At 42.0% G+C, this 22,764-nt stretch overlaps 1 protein-coding gene across 1 annotated transcript; it reads left to right on the top strand.

Moving 5' to 3' along the window:
* The first annotated feature begins 4,099 nt into the window (after window positions 1–4,099).
* Window positions 4,100–8,618, top strand: LOC120314592 (vomeronasal type-2 receptor 26-like). Its single transcript, XM_039357856.1, has 4 exons — window positions 4,100–4,900; window positions 5,190–5,417; window positions 6,039–6,163; window positions 7,715–8,618. The coding sequence occupies exons 1-4, from the start codon at window positions 4,100–4,102 to the stop codon at window positions 8,616–8,618; spliced, it is 2,058 nt and encodes a 685-aa protein (XP_039213790.1).
* The last annotated feature ends 14,146 nt before the right edge of the window (window positions 8,619–22,764 follow it).

The raw sequence follows: 22,764 nt of genomic DNA, 5'->3' as shown, positions 1-22,764 counted from the left end.
ACCACCCCTATGAGTCAGATCCTGAATTACCTGGGTCAGGTCCATGGTTGCCGTGGAAGCCATGAACTCCTGCACCGCCTCTGAGCGTTCGCCGAGTAATGGCAGGTTAAAGTCCCCCAGTACCCTAAGTCTGGGGAACTCCACCACCAACCCGGATACTGACTCCAGCAGCGCAGGCAGGGCTGTTGCAACGCAGCTGGGAGGTAGGTACATCAGCAACAAGCCCAACTGAACCCGTGAACCCAACTTCAATAGGAGGGACTCACACACAACAATCTCCAGGGCAGGGATCTCACGAGGACTCAAGGATCTCCGAGCGATGACTGCCACTCCCCCACCCCTGCCCTGATGTCGAGGCTGATGAAGCACCACAAACCCATCTGGGCACATCTCCGAGATGGGAACACCCCCCTCAGGGCCCAGTCAGGCTTTGGTTATACATGCCAGGTCCGCCCCCCCTGTCCAATATTAGATCACGGACAAGGGGGGCTTTGTTGACAATGGACCTGGCATTAAGTAACAGCAGCCTACAACTAGGGCCCTGTACTCCCCTGTCACCAGTACTACAGGATGAACCTTTTGAGGGGCTGGAACAAGGAATCGCTCTAATATAGCAAGTCCTCGTTCCCCGAAAATGGCCTGCCCCTCGGCTCCCGCCATATCTGCCCATCCCAGTCATAACCGGGATGCTCTGATCTTTTCCCATCCCCAGAGTACCCCCACCCTCACCAACCTTCTCCCTTCCCGACCGGACTAACATTCCATGCACACCAAGCCCAAGGTTAAGTCCTGCCCCCCTTACTTTTGCTATTGCACTCAGCAGAGGGGGCACCAGGCTCCGCCTTTGGCTCTATCATTCTCCTACCACAGACACTCAATATACATTCACATTCAGTTAATATACATAAAAAATAATTCACATTCATACACCCTTAAATACAATAATAAAATTTATATCTAACAGGACAACCATTCATCTGGATACATGCACATACTCATAACAAACAATCTTTAAAATGGCGGACAACAGTTGTTACAATTATTACAGGGGGGAAGTTCAGAATAAATTCTGACATTAGAAGCTCCCTCCAAACAGGGAGCACACAGTTGTTACAAAGCGGAGAGTCAGCACCCCAATGGAGGAGATCTTCATCGTGGTTGCCGCGCAGGAAGGCCACCTCGTTCAGCAGAGACTGCACCTTCTTGTCCAGCTTGACCTTCACCAGGGATGCCTCATCCATGTCCTTCCGCAGGGCGCGGGTGATGGCGTCGGCGGCGTCGCGGAGGCACGCCTTGTCCTCGAAGCGCTCCTTGAGGCGCTGGATGTCCTCCTCCAGGTGCTCCGAGTCGAAAAGCCAATAGAATAAAAGAGAGTAGCACAGCATAGTTTAACTTCTGATGTTATGCAAAATTCACTAGCATGATGGATTCATTTGCTGCAAATGTAGAAAATAAGATTAATTTAACATGGCTGTGTAAATAATAAATAATAAAACTCCTCATTCTCCACTTTCTTCCTGCAGTCACTCATGGGTGGGGGGAGGGAGGAAACTGCAGGAACCACAGAGTTTGTGTGCCAACTAGGGGAGGTGGAAAATGATGGATGAGGCTGGACTCTCAGGCAAGGGAGCTATATATCATGATTCTTAGAATTTTGCATCTTAAAGCTGTACAAAGAGCCAAGTAGCATGGACTAATTTCAGGTTCCTAGTAAGGGTACATTAAGCATAGCATACCAAGATTCAGGACAAAACAATTGGAGGGGGGTGGGTGGCTTCAATAAAGGAAGGTATCCCAGCAAAGCAGCTGGGAAGTAGGATGAAGAAAAGGAACCAGGGAGACATTTTAGGTCTGCATCCTCCCCATTTTTATTGGAAAGGAATGACAAAATTTGCACACTAATGTATATGGAATCACTTCATTTGGCTGATATTGTTTTGCTATCAGATGCCCTATTCTTGCTTTTTAGTCCAACGCTCAACATTTGTTTGTCTCATTGGAATTTCTTTTTGCTTCCTCAAAAAAGCCAAGAAACTCATTTGAGGAAAAAGGTGGTAAACATATTTTCTTATTTTTTCCAAGACATCTGCTATCAAAAAACCCTATTATTATCTTCCCTGTAATCTTTCAATAAGGCCTCCATTGACTGTTAACCCTCCATGTTGCTTCCAACAACAGAAACAGCAGAAAAGGTAGCAAAATCCTATTGAGGCTGATCCCAGATCTTCTCTTCAGCTTTAAGTCAGAATTCAACCAGGACACCACAACCATGAAGTGCCATCATAAGAGGCTCCTAGACCGAAGTCTATGTTCATGTTTCTTGTGTAGGAGATTACTTGTCTTCTAAATGGCAAGGTTTATAGTGCTGATGTTTTTAGTGCAGCCTCCTATGTGGCACCAAGTACAGGTCAATTTTTGCAGCATCAATGAAATGCTCCATATCCCTCACCAGTATGATCAGCCAGGTGACTTAATCATTGGTGGGCTTACCTCTCATCTTCTGTCTTCTCTGGATTATGAAGCCTTCACAGACCATCTACCCATCTCTCAAAGTCTTAATCTCCTGTAAGATATTTTAAAACATTGCTTGGTATAATTGACTAATCCCACCTTTGTATTCTTTGATATATAGGAATGCATTATTAATATGTTTAAGTGTTTGCTTGTGTGTTAAATTGAAATATATTCAATTTACAATATTTATAATTATTATTCCTGTAACCAAAGGTTGTTGCTTACTGTTCTCATTATTAGAATTTTATGCTGATTGCTACTTCAGAACCTTTCATATTAGACACAATTTGCAAGGCAATCTATTGATTTAATTCTTTGTATATTATATCATAATTATTAATTTCTACTGGCCCTGAGCAATCTTGGAAAGAAGTGGTCATAGAAGTAAATAAAAAATGTTAGGGGCTTGTTCAATTGTTTGTGAGCATCAAATGAGAACATATACATAGAGTGCAACAGGGCTCATTACTAAATGAACATGTACAAGTTGTCAAGGGATATTGTATGTATAGCTTATACAGTATTTATTTAAAATACAAATAAATACTTATATTTTGGGGGATCAGAACAAACATCTGATACCATGTCTATGGTCTTGTTCACTCATTGTTTTCATGCTTCTTTTTAAGTATCGTTTCTTTGGCATTTAATGGCAGAGGATTCTTTTTCTTTTGTTAGGATGCTTTATTGTCTTTGTTTTTGTGAGTTTTAATTGTCATCAAAGTCTTCACTTTGTTGATTTTATAATACCCTGAAATATCTTCACCTGGGATATTTTTCAATATAATTTGATTGGCTTTTCATTTTGGTCTTCCCCCTGGAAACAGACACAGATTTTCATGAAGATTATAAAAATATCATAGCTTTTGAAATACTAATATTGAACATTGCTATGACAGGGAACAAGTGAAAGTCAAGAAAGTGAAAGTTACAGAGTCAGATATCCCCAGTTTAAATAAAGAAACGATAACGACTTGGATGCGCTATTCTCATTTCAGCGTTGTACCAAAGAATTATCAGCACATTCTGGCCTTGGTGTTTTCTGTCAAGGAGATCAATGGGAACCCCAATATTTTGCCAAATGTCACCTTGGGATTCCAAATCTATGACAGTTACTTCAATGAAAGGATGACCCTGCAGGGTACTCTTGGTCTTCTTTCTATTCGGGATAGATTTATACCCAATTACAGATGCAACAGGCAGAAAAATCAGATGGCAGTCATTGGAGGACTGGATTTTGATACATCCCTGCACATGTCATCAATCTTGATGAGCTACAACATGCCCCAAGTATGAAATTAGCTTGGTAACTTCACACCTCATTTATCTTTCTCCTTCTTTTAATCAAAAATTGTGTGGCATGAGAGAAACTTGTAAAATTTTGGCAACAGCCATGGGAGAAGTCCTGATGTATTACATTTCTGCTTGTCTCTAAATTAGGTTTCTTTATCAATGTAACAATGTGCTAAATAAAAATCCAAATTTTATCTCTCACACTTGCCAGAAATCAATATTCTTTGCCTTTTAGCTCAGTTATGGTTCCTTTGCGCCAGGTGATCAAATTCAGGCACCTTTTTTTTACAGAATGATTTCAAATGAAGCTCACCAGCATGCTGGCATTGTTGAATTACTTCTACATTTTGGATGGAAGTGGGTTGGATTCCTTGCTGTGGATAATGAAAGTGGAGAGATATTTCTGCAGAAACTCCAGCTTCTCTTTTCTCAAAAAGGCATCTGCTATTCTTTCTCAGAGAGAATCCCAAAAGCCACATATATAGAGGAATATATCAACATGATACCAAAGTGGATTCACATCCATCAACTTATAATCAAAAGCAAAGCCAATGCTGTTGTTGTCTATGGAGAAATATTCTCCATGTTTTCTTTACAAACATTAATTGGATTAGGTGAAATGCAAAATATGACTCGTTTATCTATGGGCAAGGTGTGGGTTATGACTGCTCAGCTAGATTTTGCATCCACGTCCTATCATATGAGGATGAATATTCATGTTTTCCATGGTTCCATAAGTTTCACAGTTCCTTCGGGTGAGATTCAAGGGTTCAAATCCTTTCTCCAACAGAGAGATATTTTTCAGACAAAAGAGGATAGTTTTCTGGAGCACTTCTGGACACAAACATTCCGATGTTTATTTCCAGATTCCAAGATGGGGAAACGTAACAGTGAAGCCTGCAGTGGACAAGAGAAACTGGAGAACCTTCCTTCCCTGGCCTTTGAAATGAGCATGACTGGCCACAGCTACAGCGTTTTCAACGCTGTCTGTGTTGTGGCACATGCTTTACATGCCTTGTATCAGTCCAAATCCAAACACAGAGCAAGAATGGAAAGGGAGAAACTGAAGTTTCAGGATCTGCATGCTTGGCAGGTGAGCCCTTTTCTGAGAGAAAACCATACTTGCAAAATAAAGCTCCAGAGAGTGATGTGCACCATTTTCCTTCTACCAAGTCGATTTGCTTACAGTTTCATGTCCCTTCGCCACAACAGTATCACAACTGATATTAATGTTGCTACACTCAATGTGCCATCCTCTGTTAAGGATTATGGGCTGTGGTAGAGAAACTTGATGATCCGTGAATTTGGGGAAAATACCCTTCAACCTTTGGATGTAAAACAAACTGAATTATTTCTTTGTTTCTATGACTTTTCCAATGCAGTTGCATCCCTTTCTTCAGTGGGTGACGTTTAACAACAGTGCTGGAGAAATAGTGTTTTTGGGGAAGCACAAAGAGTTAAATTCTGGATTTGATATCACCAACTTAGTCATTTTTCCAAATAATTCCTTTATGAGAGTGAAGATTGGAAGAGTTGATGTGATGGCTGCCCCAGGCAAGAGAGTTATCATTGATGGGAACAAAGTGGTGTGGCACCATAGTTTTCTCCAGGTGAGACGCAGGATGGATAGAAACTGGACACAAATCTGAGAGATGAAACAAAGTTCCAGTTATTGCTCTTTGCAAAGAATTGCACTAAAGAACAAGGGGTAGTATGTGATAAATAAGTGAGTGTAGAAGTGAATATCCAAGACAACCTGTAACTTGAAAGTAATGTCCTGTATGCAGCAAAATGGGTCAGTTGCTTGATGCCTGTGATCCTGTGATTATAGAGATGTTGCAACATTAGTAAGCATGTTGATATTCTGTGAGTCACTTTTTTCTGGTCAGTTGTAACTTCAAAGGTGACGTTGAGGACTGTCTGTTCTTCTGCTAATTGTATTCTGGCATTCTTCTCCAATAAAAGATCTCACTCTGAAACAATTCAGAAACAATGACAGCATTGAAGAAAAATATTTTAATAAATGTAATGTTCAAATTTTGAGGTCTTGAAACAAAAGAATTATTCCATAAATTTCTTCATATTTCTCAGATGTATTGATGGTCTAAGGATATTAATAGATTGCAAAATCTGATGGTGAGGACAGTAGAACCATGCATTTATGGTGAGAAATGTGAGATTATTTGTCTTATTTAGTTATGATTTGCATCCATTATTTTTCAAATGGACAGGTACCACCTGTTTCTGTGTGTAACCCAAATTGCCTTCCTGGTTCCAGCAAAAAGAAGAAGGAAGGGGCAAAATTCTGCTGCTATGATTGTTCTCCATGTCCTCTGGGCAAAGTTTCCACTGAGAAGGTAAGAGACAGCACAGAACGGCTTGGCTGCAATGCATCCTTAAGCTGCTAGCCTCTCATGCACAAGCCATTTCTTTGGCCAAGGTAACAGGTTGTGTACCGCCCAGAATGTTTATTCCAATTGGTGCATTTCCCTAATTCTGAACCCCTCCTGGCCTGGCAAGAAAGAAAGTATTGCTCACTTTCCTTTCTATAGTTGTTCTTTGAAGAATTGTGGTCTCCCTGGTTAGAGTCTTTCCATAAGCTAACTTCCACAAAATAATATTTACTGGACCAAGACCATTTTTCCACAGCTCACTTGAATTTAGTGCCCACAATCAATTTATCTCAACTGATAAGGAAGTCCTTTGGTTCATGGAAAGAATAGTAAGCAATACCAACAGCAATAGCAATAACTCTTAGACGTTGCTTCACAGCTTGTCTAAGCAGTTTACAAAGTCAGCATGTTGCTCCCAACCACCCGGGTACTCATTTTACTGACCCTGGAAGGATGGAAGGCTGTGAGTCAACCTTGAGCCAGTGAGAATCAAATTGCTGGCAGCCAGTAGAATTAGCCTGCAATACTGCATTTTAAACACTGGACCACCATACAACAGCTGCTAAAATAATACTGAATACCCACATAGACTGTTATTTTCAGTTTAAAATAATTTAGACTTACTAAGGGCACCTTCTGACTGGCAACTCTTGTTAAATGTATACTACCCGTATGTCACACATTGATTCTTTTTGCACTTGACACTTTCTTGTTGCATCTTCTGGTGGAAAGGAGGAAGGGAGAGAGAAAGGAAGGAATGAAGGAAGGAAGGAAGGAAGGAAGGAAGGTAGGAAGGAAGGAAGGAAGGAAGGAAGGAAGGAAGGAAGGAAGGAAGGAAGGAAGGAAGGAAGGAAGGAAGGAAGGGGAACTACGATTTTATCTTTCATCAACTTAAAAATGTCTGTCATTACACACCTCTTTCATAAAATTAAAAGATTTTCAGAAGTTGAGCTGAGCAAAACTTTATTTGGCCTCAGTCTCCTTTTCTACCTTACCTCAACTGTAGCAAACCAAGCACAGCATAGGCAGATAATTAAATGGTACAGAAACAGGAAGAAGGTGGAATTCAGCTGGTTTCGCCAACTGAATTAAAAACAAAAAAGGAAAACCCACCACAACTACACTAGCAGTGATCATTTCAGAAGTGACCATATACTGTAGTTTTTCAGCCAAAAACAAAATAGCCATACAGCATTGCAACCAGTGACTAGGAAGGAAGTGTATTCCCATCATAGAACAGAGTAGATAGTTTGAAACAAAATGTCCCTTGAAATGAAGCCCAGTTTTACTTTTATTAGGAGACATTGCTTTTGATATGCAGCAAGAAAGGATATTTGTGTGTGTGTGATTGGGGGGGGGTCCTTTCTCAATGAATGGAAGGAGGTGCTGGATGGTGTTGTGCCCTAGTAGGCCAATTTTCTGCTGGAAACTCTGGGTGTATAGATGATTGCAGAATTTTCCATAGTTACATTGTAAATCAGCTTAGTCTACTTTGCTTTGCACCTCTTCTTTCTAGACATGGATATATGTACCATGTGTCCAGAAGATCACTATCCAAACAAGAATAAATCTCATTGTATTCCAAAGACAATCAACTATCTCTCCTTAAAAGAACCTCTGGGAATAAGCTTAGCCTTTTTTGCTGTTTTATTTTCTCTGCTCACAGTCCAGGTCCTGGTCGTCTTCATTAAGCATCAGGACACACCAATTGTCCGTGCCAACAACCGGGATCTCACCTATGCTCTCCTCTTCTCCCTCCTACTCTGCTTTCTCTGCTCCTTCCTTTTCCTCAGCCCACCCAGAAAAGTGACCTGTTTCCTCCGACAAGTGGCTTTTGGATCTATTTTCACCATAACTGTTTCTTGCATCTTGGCCAAAACCATCACTGTGATTCTTGCTTTCATGGCCACCAAACCAGGATCTAGAATGAGGAAATGGATGGGCAAGAGACTGGCCATTTCCATTGTGATTTATTGTTCTCTTTTCCAAATAGGCCTTTGTGTCTTATGGTTGGGAATCTCCCCTCCCTTTCCAAATCTAGACATGCATTCAATTTTTGGAGAAATAATACTTGAATGTAATGAAGGATCAGCCACCATGTTTTATTGTGTGTTAGGTTACATGGGCTTTCTAGCTACAATCAGCTTTCTTGTAGCCTTTTTAGCTAGGAAACTACCTGACAGTTTTAATGAGGCCAAATTCATCACCTTCAGCATGTTGGTGTTCTGTAGTGTTTGGGTATCATTTGTTCCAGTCTATTTAAGCACAAAAGGAAAATACACAGTTGCTGTGGAGATTTTCTCCATCTTGGCCTCCAGTGCTGGTCTACTCAGCTCCATCTTTGGCTCCAAATGTTACATTATATTATTGAGACCCAATCTGAACAATAAGGAGCAACTAATAAAGCGGAAGTGCTGATGAAGTGTTTTATCTTTGTTCTCAACATGACCTCCAACTGAAGTGCAGAACATGAATTCCAGGTTCCTAGTAAGGGTACATCAAGCATACCAAGATTCAGGACAAAATAATTCAATAAAGGAAGGTGTTATATCTTTAGGCATTGAATGAGGCAGTGTTGAAACAGCAAACAAGTTTATTAACTCAGAACAGAAGCAGCCCTAAAGGCTGCTGCACAGCTATTTATACAGTTAGCCTCTAGGTGGCAACCAATAAGTTTAAAGTAACAGTTTCCTGCCCCAAACCTCATTATCAGCTTAATAATAATAATAATAATAATAATAATAATAATAATAATAGTAGTAGTAATAGTAGTAGTAGTAGTAATAGTTGGAAGGGAAGAGGCAGCCAGTCTGGCTTTCAGTAACAGCAACTGTTAAACAATACAGCAATGTAGGTAAGACATTAAGCAAGTGATTTAAAACAGTTATGGCCACTACATTAGACCCCTTCCCCCTACATGGCTCAAACTCTCAATTGCTGAACATAGTCCTGCAGATATTTAAGTGGCCTTCTTCACCATTCCGAACATCTAGGGGTTTCAGGGGTCTCCCAGTTTACCCGCTCACCTGCCCGGCTGGATAGACCAGGATTCTGAGGTGCAGTGAAGTCAGGTTGACTCAGCTCCATTTGGCTGGCAAGTCCCAGTCGGCCCAAACCAAAGTCCAATCGTGCAGCAAAGTCTGCAGGGCTGTCCCTCAGCGCAGTTTGCCGGTCCTGTTCAGTGGATACTTTCCGTCTGTCTGTCTGTCTGGGGGAAGCTTTTCTACGGTCTTTTCCCCATCTCCTTGATTAAGTGTTGGAGCGTACAAGCTCCTCTGTTGGACCGCTGTCACACGGCCCTTGCATGCAGTCCTCTTGAGAGGTCTGAGACAGTGACTGGTTCGCTAGCCTCTGATACAGCTGGTCAATGTGTCGGCAAATGACTCGCCCATCTTCCAGGACCACCTCATAAGAGAGTGGTCCCGACACCTTAACAACCACGGCTGTCTCCCACAAAGCCCCTTGCCCATAATTCCGGGTCCAAACCCAGTCACCCACTTGCAAATTCTGAGGTGCCTTTGGCTGAGCAGAGTCTGAGGCAACCCGGTCGGGGTGCAGCCTGTCCAGCTTAGTGATCAAATGTCATCCCCATCTGAGTTCAGCAGGGCTTCTGCCCATGGCGGTATAGGGAGTTGTGCGTTGGCAGAGTAGAAAATCTGCCAGTCTGTGGTGCCAATCTCCTTTGACAATCCATTTTAATGATTCCTTGATTGTGCGGACCATGTGTTCTGCTTGGCCGTTTGAGGCCGGGTGAAGGGTGCCGACGTGGCATGCCATATTAGATTTACCCTGAGGAAAGACTGGAATTCAGAAGTGGTAAACTGAGCCCCATTCTCTGAAACTAACACATCTGGAAATCCATGTGTTGGAAAGATTCTGTGCAGTTCCTGGATGATTCTGGCAGTAGTCATAGTAGGGACTGGTGCAACCTCTAACATTTAGAATGGCTATCTACCACTATTAGAAACAGCTGTCCCTGAAAGGGCTCAGCAAAATCGATGTGGATTCTTGACCACGGTGTTTGAGTGTCCTCCCATTAGTGGACAGGGGCTTGCAGCATATCCTGTCTGGATTGCTGGCACATGTAGCAATCATGTATTTGGGCCTCGATGGCTTTATCTAGCTCTGGCCACTAAAGGTAGCTCCTCGCAAGTGCCTTCATCCAGACTATTCCCAGATGACCCTAATGCAGAGACTCTAGGACCCTGGGCGTTAAACAGGTTGGGGCTATGACCCTACTTCCCCAAAGGATGCACCCCTTATGAGCTAAAAGCTCATCTTTTCTCATGAAGAAACTCTGAAATTCTGGCCCTGGACATTTGTCCAGTCATCCTGTGTGTACCCAGTTTAGTACACAACTCAGTGTTTTGTCAGCTGCTATCTCAGCAGCTATGTCCTCAGCATGAAGGGGAGATTCTGGCAAAACCTGGATAATCAGGATGCGTGCAGCTGGAGCTGGAGCTGGCTCCATATGTGGCAGGGGCAACCTGCTCAGGCCATCTGCATGTCCCATTTCCTTGCCCGGTTTGTGAATCATCCTGTAGCTGTAGGCTGACAGAAAGATAGACCAACTCAGCATTCAAGGAGACAGAATATGAGGTGTCTGTTTGTTTGTGATGAACAACCGTAGGAGTGGCTTGTGGTCTGTGACGACCATGAACTGGTGGCCATACAAGTAGTCATGGAACCTTTTAACTCCAGCCACAATGGCCAGAGCTTCCTTGTCAGTTTGCACTTAGTTGCACTCTGAGGATGATAGGGTCCTGGATAATACATGATGGGCTTCTGCCTCTCATCAGCCATTAAGTGGCTTAACACAGCCCCAACCCCATACAGGATACATCACACGCAATGTAGACAGGCAGCTGTTCATTGAAATGAGTGAGAACTGAGTTCGATGACAGCAGTGATTTGACTGCTTGGAAACTACTCTCATGGACACTGATCCACTGCCACTGAGCTTGTCTATCCAAGAGCTGGTGTAATGGCTCTGCCACTGTGGCCTTGTTTGGGAGGAAGGCATGGTAAAAATTCAAAAAGCCTAGGAAAGCCTGAAGCTCTCCCTTTGACTTCGGCCTTGGGGCCTGCTGGATTGCTTTTAATTTGGATTCCGCCAGATAAATGCCTTTGACATCAATGCGGAAACCAAGGAACTCGATTGACTCTACCCCAATCTCGCACTTTTCTTTTTTTTAGTTTAAATCCCGTGTCGCGGAACCGCTGAAGGAAGGCCTTAAGCCATTCAGCCAGAATCACAACCGATTCCCCAGCAATGAAGACATTATCAAAGTAGGGGCAAACCCCTGGAATTCCCTTGAGTGTGCACTCCATCACTCCCTGGAACAGCCCTGGGGCTACACTTACCCCGAACTATAGGCACTTAACCTTAAAAGCCCCCTATGGGTGACAATAGTCTGGGCTATCACCGTGGCCTTGTCCACAGGCAGTTGTTGATAGGCCTGTGCCAAATCTAATTTGGTGAACACGTGGCCCCCTTGCAACGATGCCAAAATATGACTGACAACTGGTATAGGGTACGGGTGCTGTTGAAGTGCCCTGTTGAGGGTGCACTTATAGTCAGCACATATTCTCACTTCCCTGTTGGCCTTTAATGGCATTACTATTGGGGGTCTCCCACACCCCATTGTCTACAGGCTGCAATACTCCTTGTTCCACTAATTTATCCATGTTCTATCCCAGCCTATTGCCATCCTTGCTAAAGGCACAAGGAGCAAACCCTTATTGATACAATAGGCTGGAGACTTTAAACAAAACAAACCCCTTTTAATATGGGTGACAAACCTGTCAAATAGTCCAAAACACAAACAGCAAAACTCAAGTCTAAAGAAAGGAAATAATCCACAGGAAACACAATGCAAACAGAAGAGTAGTCACAAGCAAGATGAACAGACCAGGATTCCAAGAAGCACTTTGCAGTCCCAAGGTGTTGCCTCTCATTGCCTTCTCCTTTTACTCTGGAGTTGCCGTATTGACTGCTGCTGATTTACTTTCTCTAATTGACAATGTGTGCGAGCATCAATTAGCAAGTCCATCAGGTGTGAGTCCTCTGAGTCTCCTCACAGAGCTGAGCTTCATCAGGAACATGACTGGAGGGCCCAGGCTCTGCATCAAACCATGAGTCCTGTAATTCATCAGAGCCTCCCTCTGTCCCTGATGGCCCTTCAAATGCCTCCTCCTCCACCTCCTCAGATTCCTCAGACTCAGCTGTTAGGAGCACAGGCTGGCACAGAATCACAACAATCCAGCTCTGCATCGATTTTGGGTTTTTATGTGAAAGGCACTCTACGAGGCTTGATCCGTATTGGAGTTACCATAGGATCAAGCTTGAGGGTGATCGGAGGACCCTTGTACTCCCCTAGACTAGACCTGAAAACATCTGCGAACTCTTGGCAGACTGCAGATAGATCTGCCACTTGTTTTTGGTGAATGCCAGTTACTTGAATGCCCAATGCATCAAACCAATCGAGCCCTATGAGGCTCGTGCATTGGCCTTCCACCACTATGACATCTAGTAGCCCCTTGAACCCCTTGAATTCCACCAGAAGTGTGGCTTCACCTTTGACTGCCACTTGGGAGTTTTGGAAGTCTGTGAGTGGTAGATTAGACAGCCGGAGCTTGGCCATCTGTTGCTACGATTGCATAGGTGCCTGAATGTTCCTTGTGAAATGACGGACATGGCTGAGCCTGTGTCCAGTTCCATCTTGCATGGAACTCCCTGAAGCTTGACCTGTAGTCTAAGCTTCTGCTTTAGGGGCGATGGGCACCAGTGCAGAATACGCTCCTTTGGCTGGAGCAGAACCCTACTTGGTGTTGACCTGGGGCCTGGGTACCTCTCCTGAATGCATCTTCTTTCGGGCAGTCCCTCTTTTTTTTTTAATAATTTTTTTATTTTTCCAAGCTCTGCCTCATTCATATACTGTAATATTTATCAGATGTTAACATACATTCTTTTTACATTCATATATAAGATACTTTTAATAAAATGAAATAAATACATACATATGACTTTTGGTGTTGCTCGCCCATTTCCCCTTTCACCGTATCCACACTCCTTCTTCTCCACCTTCTTTCTCCCTTTCTTCTCTTCCCTACTTCCCTCTTCTTCCTCTCCTCTTCTTCACCACTCTCCTCCCCTTTCTCCCCACTTCTCCTCTTCTCCTCCAACCTTCCTACTTCCTTGTCCCCTCCTTTACTCTTTTCTCTCTCCTCTCCTTTCTTCCCTCTCATCCCTCTTCAGATACAATTCAGGGGTAATGTCTGAGCAACTCCTCCAAATTTCCCTATCTGTATTATATACAATAGAATTAATACTTCTATTTATCTAACCTTCTCGATATATACTTCTATAAACATTTATACAACCTCCAGTTATTCAATACTGTGTCGCCTGGGTCTCCCTCCTTATCTGCTCCTTCTTCTTCCATCTAAATTGATGTTAACTATCTTTTAACCGTATTCTCTTTCCAGCCAATCATAAAAAGTTCCCCAGATTTCATAGTAGTCTGACTCTGTCTTATCTTTAATTGTCATTGTTAGTCTATTCATTTCTGCACATTCCAGTATTTTCCCAATCACCTCTCCCTCTGGGGGGGGGGGCTTTCAGTGCTTTCCAATTTTGTGCAAACACAATCCTGGCTGCCGTAATTACATGAATAATTAAATATGTTTTTTCTTTATTGTATTTCTCTGGTAGAATTCCCAACAGGAATATTTCTGGTCTTAGTTCTATATGTTGTTGTATCATCTTTTCTATCCATGTTCTAATTATATTCCAATAAGCTTTAGCTTCTACACATGTCCACTACATATGGTAGAAGGAACCTGGTATCTGATGACATTTCCAACATTTCATAGACCTGTCCTTAAACATTTTAGCTAATCTTTCAGGAGACATGTGCCATCTGTAAAACATTTTGTACATATTTTCTTTATACGCAGTCGCCATTGTCAATTTATAGTTTCTTTCCCATAGTTGCTGACGGGCAGTCCCTCTGATGACCTCGGCAGATGGCGAGGATGTAGCCTGGTTTGCCACAGTCCCGGAACGTTACAGTTTGGAATCGGAAATCCACGCATTGATGGCGGCCTCGCAGCCCATGCATCTAAGGAATGGAACTGCCTTCTCAGCTGGCTGCGGTCCCTTCTCCAGGTGCTTTCATAGCTGGTCGACTTCGCAGTCTGAATTGGTATCTTCCGTCCGCCTGGCGTCCTCGTGGTGGATGGCTTTGGTACTTGGCATGCTTTTAGAAGGCCGCAGCACTTTAATGGCCCCTCCAGCAGCTTCGTCTGCCATGACCTCCTTCAAGGCCTCTTGTAGAGAGATAGTCTCCTTAGCGAACAGTTTTTGTTGGAGCTCTCGATTTCGGAGTCCGCAGACTAAATGGTCTCGTATTCTCTCCTCCAAATCCACAAAATTGCAGAGTCAGGAAGCTTGACAAAGAATGGCAAGCTGCTGGCTTCTGTGTAGGCCCTAGGACAGATCCTTAGGGTGTGGTAGTCTCCAGCATGGCTTGCTAGCAGACAGAGGGGGGGGGGATGTAGTTCCTGTCAGGCTCTGTGCTGACATCACCCCCTAGTGACTTCAAGTTCTCTCAATGAAGCAGCACATCCTACCTTCGTTGCCACTGTTATATCTTCAGTTCTTTAGGCATTGAATGAGGTAGAGTGTTGAAACAGCAAACAAGTTTATTAACTCAGAACAGAAGCAGCCCTAAAGACTGCTGCACAGCTATTTATATAGTTAGCCTCTAGGTGGCAGCCAATAGGTTTAAAGTAACAGTTTCCCGCCCCAAACCTCATTATCAGCTTGGAGACACCAGTCTGGCTTTCAGTAACAGCAACTCTTAAACAATATAGCAATGTAGGTCAGACATTAAGCAAGTGATTTAAAACAGTTGTGGCCAATACATTATAGAAGGGAAGTTGGGTGAAGAAAAGGAACCAGGAAGACATTTTAGGTCTGCATCCTCCCCATTTTTATTGGAAAGGAATGACAGAATTTGCAGGCTAACATATCTGGAATCACTTCATTTGGCTTCTGGACACAAACATTTCCAGATTCCATGATGGGGAAACATAACAGTGAAGCCTGCAATGGACAAGAGAAACTGGAGAACCTTCCTTCCCTGGCCTTTGAAATGAGCATGACTGGCCACAGCTACAGTGTCTTCAATGCTGTCTATGTTGTGGCACATGCTTTACATGCCTTGTATCAGTCCAAATCCAAACACAGAGCAATAATGGAAAGGGAGAAACTGAAGTTTCAGGATCTGCCTGCTTGGCATGTGAGCCCTTTTTTAGAGAAAACCATAGTTGCAAAATAAAGCTCCAGAGAGTGATGTCCACCATTTTCCTTCCACCAAGTATATTTGCTTACAGTTTCATGTCCCTTCATCACCACCCGTATCACAACTGATATTGATGTTGCTGCATTGAATGTGCCATCCTTTGTTAAGGATTATGGGCTGTGATGGAGAAACTTGATGATCCATGAATTTGGGGAAAATACCCTTCAGCCTTTGGATGTAAAAACGAACTGAATTATTTCGTTGTTTCTATGACTTTTCCAATGCAGCTGCATCCCTTTCTTCAGTGGGTGACATTTAACAACAGTGCTGGCAAAACAGTGTTTTTGGGGAAGCACAAATAGTTAAATGCTGGATTTGATATCACCAACTTAGTCATTTTTCCAAATAATTCCTTTATGAGAGTGAAGATTGGAAGAGTTGACGTGATGGCTACCCCAGGCAAGAAAGTTATCATTGATGGGAACAAAGTGGTGTGGCACCATAGCTTTCACCAAGTGGGACACAGGATGGATGGAAACTGGACACAAATCTGAAAAATGAAACAAAGTGCCAGTTATTGCTCTTTGCAAAGAATTGCACTAAAGAACAAGGGGTAGTATGTGGTAAATAAGTGAGTGCAGAAGTAAATATCCAAGACAACTTGTAACTTGGGAGTAATGTCCTTTATGCAGCTATCCAGCCCCTGTTAACTACTTCTTTAAGATTTCTTCATGGAGTTTCAAAAGCAAAGCTTGCTCTATCCTATGGGGGAAATAGAGAAAATATGTTTATTCTCTCTCTACTTGTACATTCTTGTACATTCTTGTCATGTACTGTGCTCTAAAGAACAGTATTTCCCAGCACGGGAGCTCATCCAATAACACTTTGAAAGATGTCAAAATGGGCTTGGAACGTTTATTTTCATTTTCTTAATTCTCCTGTCTGATCCAAAACTCTTTTACTCTCACAATTTTTATATTTATTTTATAGAGTCTTTTATTCAATACAGTTTTTATTATTTTTTCTCAACGTAGCATAGGAACAGGGAACACAGGTGTCCATGTATTCTTTTGCAACTTGGTCTTTGCTTGTTAATTTAGTTTCAGGTTTCTCTGAAACTATACAGATCATCCTCAGTTTATGATGACAACTGGGGCCAGAATTTCCACTACTAAGCAAGGCTGTTGTTAAGTGAGTCATACCAAATTTCATGACCATTTCATCCATGCCTGTTAAGTGAATTACTGAAGTTGTGACCAATCATGCAGACCTGGTTTTGCCCATTGACCTCACTTACTGGAAGATGTCTAGAAAGGTCACAAATGATGATCAAATGTCTCTGAGATGCTATAATCATTTAAAAATGGGGCAGTTGCCAAATGCCTGAAGTTTGATCACGTGACTATGGGGATATTGCAACATTTCTAAGACTGTTAATATGCTGTGAGTCTCTTTTTTCAGGCCCATTGTAACTTCAACTGGTCGCTAAACAAATGGTGATGCTGAGGACTGTACTGCAGCTATTTGTATTCTGGCATTCTTCTCCAAGAAATGTTCTCAATCTGAAACAACAGACACTGAGCACTATCTTAACGAAATGAATTTCAATGTTGAAAAAAGTAAGGTTCTACATTTAGGCAAGAAAAACCAAATACACAGGTATAGGTGGTACCTTGCTCAATAGTAGTAACTGTGACAAGGATCTCAGAGTCCTAGTGGACAATCACTTATATATAAGCCAGCAGTGTGCTGCAGCTGCAAAAAAGCCAACACAGTAGTAGGTTGTGATGAAAGTTAGCCCAGAGAAGAAATATTAAAAAGGGCAGAAAAATATATTTTTCCTCAAAAGGACTTTTTAAAACCAAACCTGGCCCCAAATCCATCTCTCTGCCCCAAGCAAGACTTTAGCCCTATACAAATGCAGATGTAAAACCATCAGAAAGTTGAAGCCAGAGCAATCAAGAAGACAAAAGAGAAGATCTGCATACCCCACCCAAACTCTAGGAATCAGCCCCATCACCTGGGAAGCAGGATATGATAATAGAATTAAACCACAGATATTAAGGCCTAGACAAACACTCAGAAACAGCCTCAAGATTCATGCTACAGGAACAGGAAACTTCCAAACAAATGGCTAGGGGGGTATAAAACCTACTGCCCATGTGCTCAATCTCTCTGCCCTTCTCTCTCCTCTGCACTTTCCTGAAGAACCATCTTTCTGCAATAAACTGTAACCTTCTTCCCAAAGCAGTCGCCATGTTTGCTTATTTATTCCCGGCTTGGATGAACCAGGATGAAGACTTTACTTCTAACAATTTGGCACCCCGAGATGGGACTCCAAGCTAACCTCTCCAATGGACTGAGACTGGTAAGCCCCATCTTGCCGGCAGCAGACCCCCTTGTGTCTGTGGATGGGTTTCCCAGGCCTTGCCCATGTGGAGCTAGGGTAGTAAAGGGAGTTTTGAGAGTTTGAGCTCAAGGGCTGCTTTGGAAAGAAGGTGAAGGTGAGTACCTCTACATTTTAAGTTAAAAGCCCAGGGGAACAAAGAAAATGTGTGTATTTCTGTTTGTGTGAGTGAGAAGATCTTTTTTTCCCAATCACAGTTGGATTTTGCTCCTTCTGGTCTTTCCTAGCCGCAGAAAGGATCTGTTTGATTGGCAGAACCTGGACAGCATGGGGGTTGGCCAGAGCACAGAACCTTTTGTTAGGGAAAAGGGAGAGACTGTGTGAAAATGAAATGAAATGAGTGAATGAAAGAATTGGATTTGGGCAACTAGCTGGTAAGGCCCTGTAAGCAAAGCAAAGTTTGGAAAGAAGTCTCGCAAGGAGACTTCGACTGTGTTAGGAAAGAAGTCTCACAAGGAGACTTCGACTGTGTTTGGAAAGAAGTCTCACAAGGAGACTTCGACTGTTAGGAAAGAAGTCTCACAAGGAGACTTCGACTGTGTTAGGAAGAAGTCTCACAAGGAGACTTTGACTGTGTAGTGTATAGAAAAAAATAGACTTTGCTTAGGGCCTTGCTGGGAAACCAATTTGGCTAAATAAAGGTACTTAAAAGGGAAAATAAGAAATAGTGATCTCTCTCTCTCTCTCTCTCTCTTCTCTATGCAACCACGTGGTATGTTTAAAATATGTGCCTTCCCTAACTTGAGTTATCTGAAATTTATGGTGGGAATGAGTAGGATGTGTAAAACTAAGACTTCTGTTCTCTTGTCTTTGTGTATATATGTTTGTCAAAGTCTGTGCATGAGAGGTAAATGTGACTGTTAACTGTTTCAAATCCAAAGGAAAAAGAATTTTAAATTCTGCTAGAAATTCTGCTTAAAATAAGCCACAAAAAGGAAATACCTCACTCTGTTTGTCTGGCCAACAAACAGAGTGAAGAAAAAGAATTGTGTTTGTTTGTTTGTTTGTTTGTTTGTTTTTCTCTGTCTCTGTGTATGCTCAAGAACAGCCTTAAGTTACTAGGAGGGATTGCTTTAAATTTATCTGTTGGAAAAGTTTCACTTGCATTTACTGTATGTGTTTTATCTATCTTTTTCCTGAAAAATGTGTGTCTATCTACAAGAGCCTTTTGAAGCTCAAGTCTGCTTGTGTGGGGAAATAATTTTCCTAAGTTACTTTTCATATCCTAAAACTTACTGGTGAAACTACTATGAAACTTTTCTTATCCCAAATATATAAGCATTTCTCAATCTCTAAAATGATGTGGTCTATTTTAGAATAAATGTTCTCCTACCCTTGGCAAGTTGCACATATTAAAATATTAGGCTTTTAAAATTATTTGGAGTTTTCAGCATTCTCAAGCTGCCTAGCATTTTTTTTCCTTCCAAGTTGCAAGTTCTTGTCCTTAATATGTTGCAAATGGTCAAGTTCAAAGGTGAAACATTTCATTTTGTTGTTCCCCATTTGTCTGTGTTTAATAACTGCAGTATTAATGCCCTTTTCAAACTGTCTGCAAGCTACCCTCCCTTCCAATTCTTTTCCTGTCCTTTGTTCTCCATACCTTTTGTCTGCCTCTCCTGGTAGAGTCCACCCAGAAAGGGCGGGGGAGACCTTGTTCTTGTATCTTTCAGCCCTGAAACCCTCTCCCAAGCCTTTGGAAGCAGAACACACAGACCCAGATGCTGCCTCCATCCATTTGAGCCATGGAATTGAGTTTTGATTCCAGCCATCCACTAAAAAGCCACCATGCAATCTAAGTGGAAAATCTTCCCAAGTCCTACCATTCCCCAGATGCCTGTGAGAGCTGCAGAAGGAAGGTGGTGCCATGTGAAGCCTCAGAAGAGAGAATTAGACTATGGGGGGAGGGTGGAAACTCATTGTAAACTTTTATTTCTTGCCCCATTTGTATTGTAACAAGCCAGTTGAATGTATTAGTGGAGAGATGGCACTTGGGAATATGTGGCAGAACAAGTACTGAACACTTGGACTTCTATCTGGTGGGAGAGAAAACTTTTCCAGAATGTTTGTATTGCCTGTTTTGTAGAAATAGCTGCATATACACACATACACCATTCACACCATTCAGAGTCTATCCCCTCCACCTACCTTTAGTAAAGTTCCTCAGGCTGATTTTCGCTCTATTGCATCAAAGCTTTGTGGGACCAACTTCCAACAGATAACAAGGGGGAGGGAACTAGGCCCCCTCAGGTGATTTGCAATTCATATGCCCTGACTAAGGAAGCAACAGGAAAAATCCCAAACTTCAGCCCTGAATATCTTGCACTGGTGAGCCCAGATTGGGATTCCTAGAGCTCAGTATGTGCAATTTAAAGAAAAATTTAATAGCCTGGCATATTGGACATTACAAACCTGGATGCACTGAACTAAGAGCTAAGGCAGGAAACAATCCCTGAAAATGGGCAACCATGTACTAAGGAAAACCATGGCTGTGAAGAATTTTGGGAGGTATGCAAACCTGACTGGAAGCTAAAGGTGATATCCAACATTTGAAAATCATTGGCACAGAATATTGGACACTATAAATTTCTTTTCCACCTAACAAAATTTTGCCCTGACTTTTAGAACTTTATGGGTGCAAGCTCCCCTTTTGGGAGCCACTAAAGGGATATTTTTCTGCTGCCTTCATTAATGTCTTATTATTATTATTATTTTGCTTAACAGTTTAAAAGCGTGCCTACCAAGTCTCCCTGACCAGATCAATTTTAATGTTGTGCCAATAAGTGTGTCATAAATTCACACTTAAGGCACAAAGCGGGGATTGATGAAAGTTAGCTCAGAGAAGAAATCTTAAAAAGGGCAGAAAAATATATTTTTCCTCAAAAGGACTTTTTAAAACCAAACCTGGCCCCAAATCCATCTCTCTGCCCCAAGCAAGACTTTAGCCCTATACAAATGCAGATGTAAAACCATCAGAAAGTTGAAGCCAGAGCAATCAAGAAGACAAAAGAGAAGATCTGCATACCCCACCCAAACTCTAGGAGTCAGCCCCATCACCTGGGAAGCAGGATATGATAATAGAATTAAACCACAGATATCAAGGCCTAGACAAACACTCAGAAACAGCCTCAAGATTCATGCCACAGGAACAGGAAACTTCCAAACAAATGGCTAGGGGGGGTATAAAACCTACTGCCCGTGTGCTCAATCTCTCTGCCCTTCTCTCTCCTCTGCACTTTCCTGAAGAACCATCTTTCTGCAATAAACTGTAACCTTCTTCCCAAAGCAGTCGCCATGTTTGCTTATTTATTCCCGGCTTGGATGAACCAGGATGAAGACTTTACTTCTAACAGTTGCAATAAAAGAGAGATAGAATCAAGATCACGTAAAGTGTTAATTCCACTTTACAATGCTTTGGTAAGGCCACACTTGGAATACTGCATCCAGTTTTGGTCACCACAATGTAAAAAAATGTTGAGACTCTAGAAAGAATACAGAGAAGAGCAACAAAAGTGATTATGGGACTGGAGGTTAAAACATATAAGGAACAGTTTCTGGAATTGAGTATGTTTAGTTTAATGAAGAGAAGGACAAGGGGTAATATGATAGCAGTGTACCAATATCTCAGAGGTTGCCATAAAGAAAAGGGAGTCAAGCTTTTCTCCAAAGCACCTGAAGGCAAGACAAGAAGCAATGGATGGAAACTAACCAAAGAGAGAAGCAACCTAGAACTAAGGAGAAATTTCCTGACAGTCAGAACAATTAATCAGTGGAACAACCAGCCATTTGTCTGAAATGGTATAGAGTTTCCTGTCTGAGCCCGGGATTGGACTAGATGAAGTCCAACTTTTTATTATTATTATTATTATTATTATTATTATTATTATTATTATTATTAAGTTGAACATAACATTTCTTAAAATGTTTTCCTTCATTATTGTCATTGTTTCTGTATTATTATTATTATTAATAATAATAATAATAATATAGAAACAATGACAATAATTTTAAGAAATGTTATGTTCAACATTTGAGATTTTCAAACAAAAGAATTATTCCATAAATTTATTTATATTTCACAGAAGTATTGATGGCCTAAGGCAAGGGTGTCAAACTCGCAACATCATGTGATGAGTCGAGACGTATCACAACTTTTTTTCCGTTGCCAGCAATGGGGTAGGTGTGGTTTCTGCATGACGCATCTGGCCCACAGGCTGGAAGTTTACCACCCCTGCTCTAAGGATATTAATAGTTTATAAAATCTGACAATGGGAACAGTAGAACCATGCATTTATTGTGAGAAATGTGAGATTATTTGTGTTATTTAGTTATGATTTATGTCCATGTTTTCTTCAAATGGACAGGTCCCACCTATTTCTGTGTGTAACCCAAACTGCCTTCCTGGTTCTAGCAAAAAGAAGAAGGAAGGGGCAAAATTCTCCTGCTATGATTGTTCTCCATGTCCTCTGGGCAAAGTTTCCACTGAGAAGGGTAAGGGACAGCTCAGAAGGGCTTGGCTACAATGCATCCTTAAGCTGCTAGCCTCTCATGCACAAGCCAGTTCTTTGGCCAGGATAACAAGTTGTGTACCGCCCAGAGAATGTTTATTCCAATTGGTGCATTTCCCTAATTCTGAACCCCTCCTGGCCTGCCAAGAAAGAAAGTATTGATCTCTTTCCTTTCTATAGTTGTTCTTTGAAGAATTGTGGTCTCCCTGGTTAGACTCTTTCCATAAGCTAACCTCCACAATGTAATATTTGCTGGACCAAGAGCATTTTTCTTCATCTCATTGGAATTCAGTGTCTACAACCAGATCCTCTCAGATGATAAATGTCCTTTTATTAATAGGAAA

The sequence above is a fragment of the Crotalus tigris genome, unplaced genomic scaffold, assembly GCF_016545835.1.
Source record: "Crotalus tigris isolate CLP2741 ecotype Arizona unplaced genomic scaffold, ASM1654583v1 scf7180000018954.1357295, whole genome shotgun sequence".
In the NCBI taxonomy this organism is placed as follows: domain Eukaryota; kingdom Metazoa; phylum Chordata; class Lepidosauria; order Squamata; family Viperidae; genus Crotalus; species Crotalus tigris.
The sequence above is the reverse complement of the archived record's forward strand: the minus strand, read 5'-3'. Positions and strand labels throughout refer to the sequence as shown.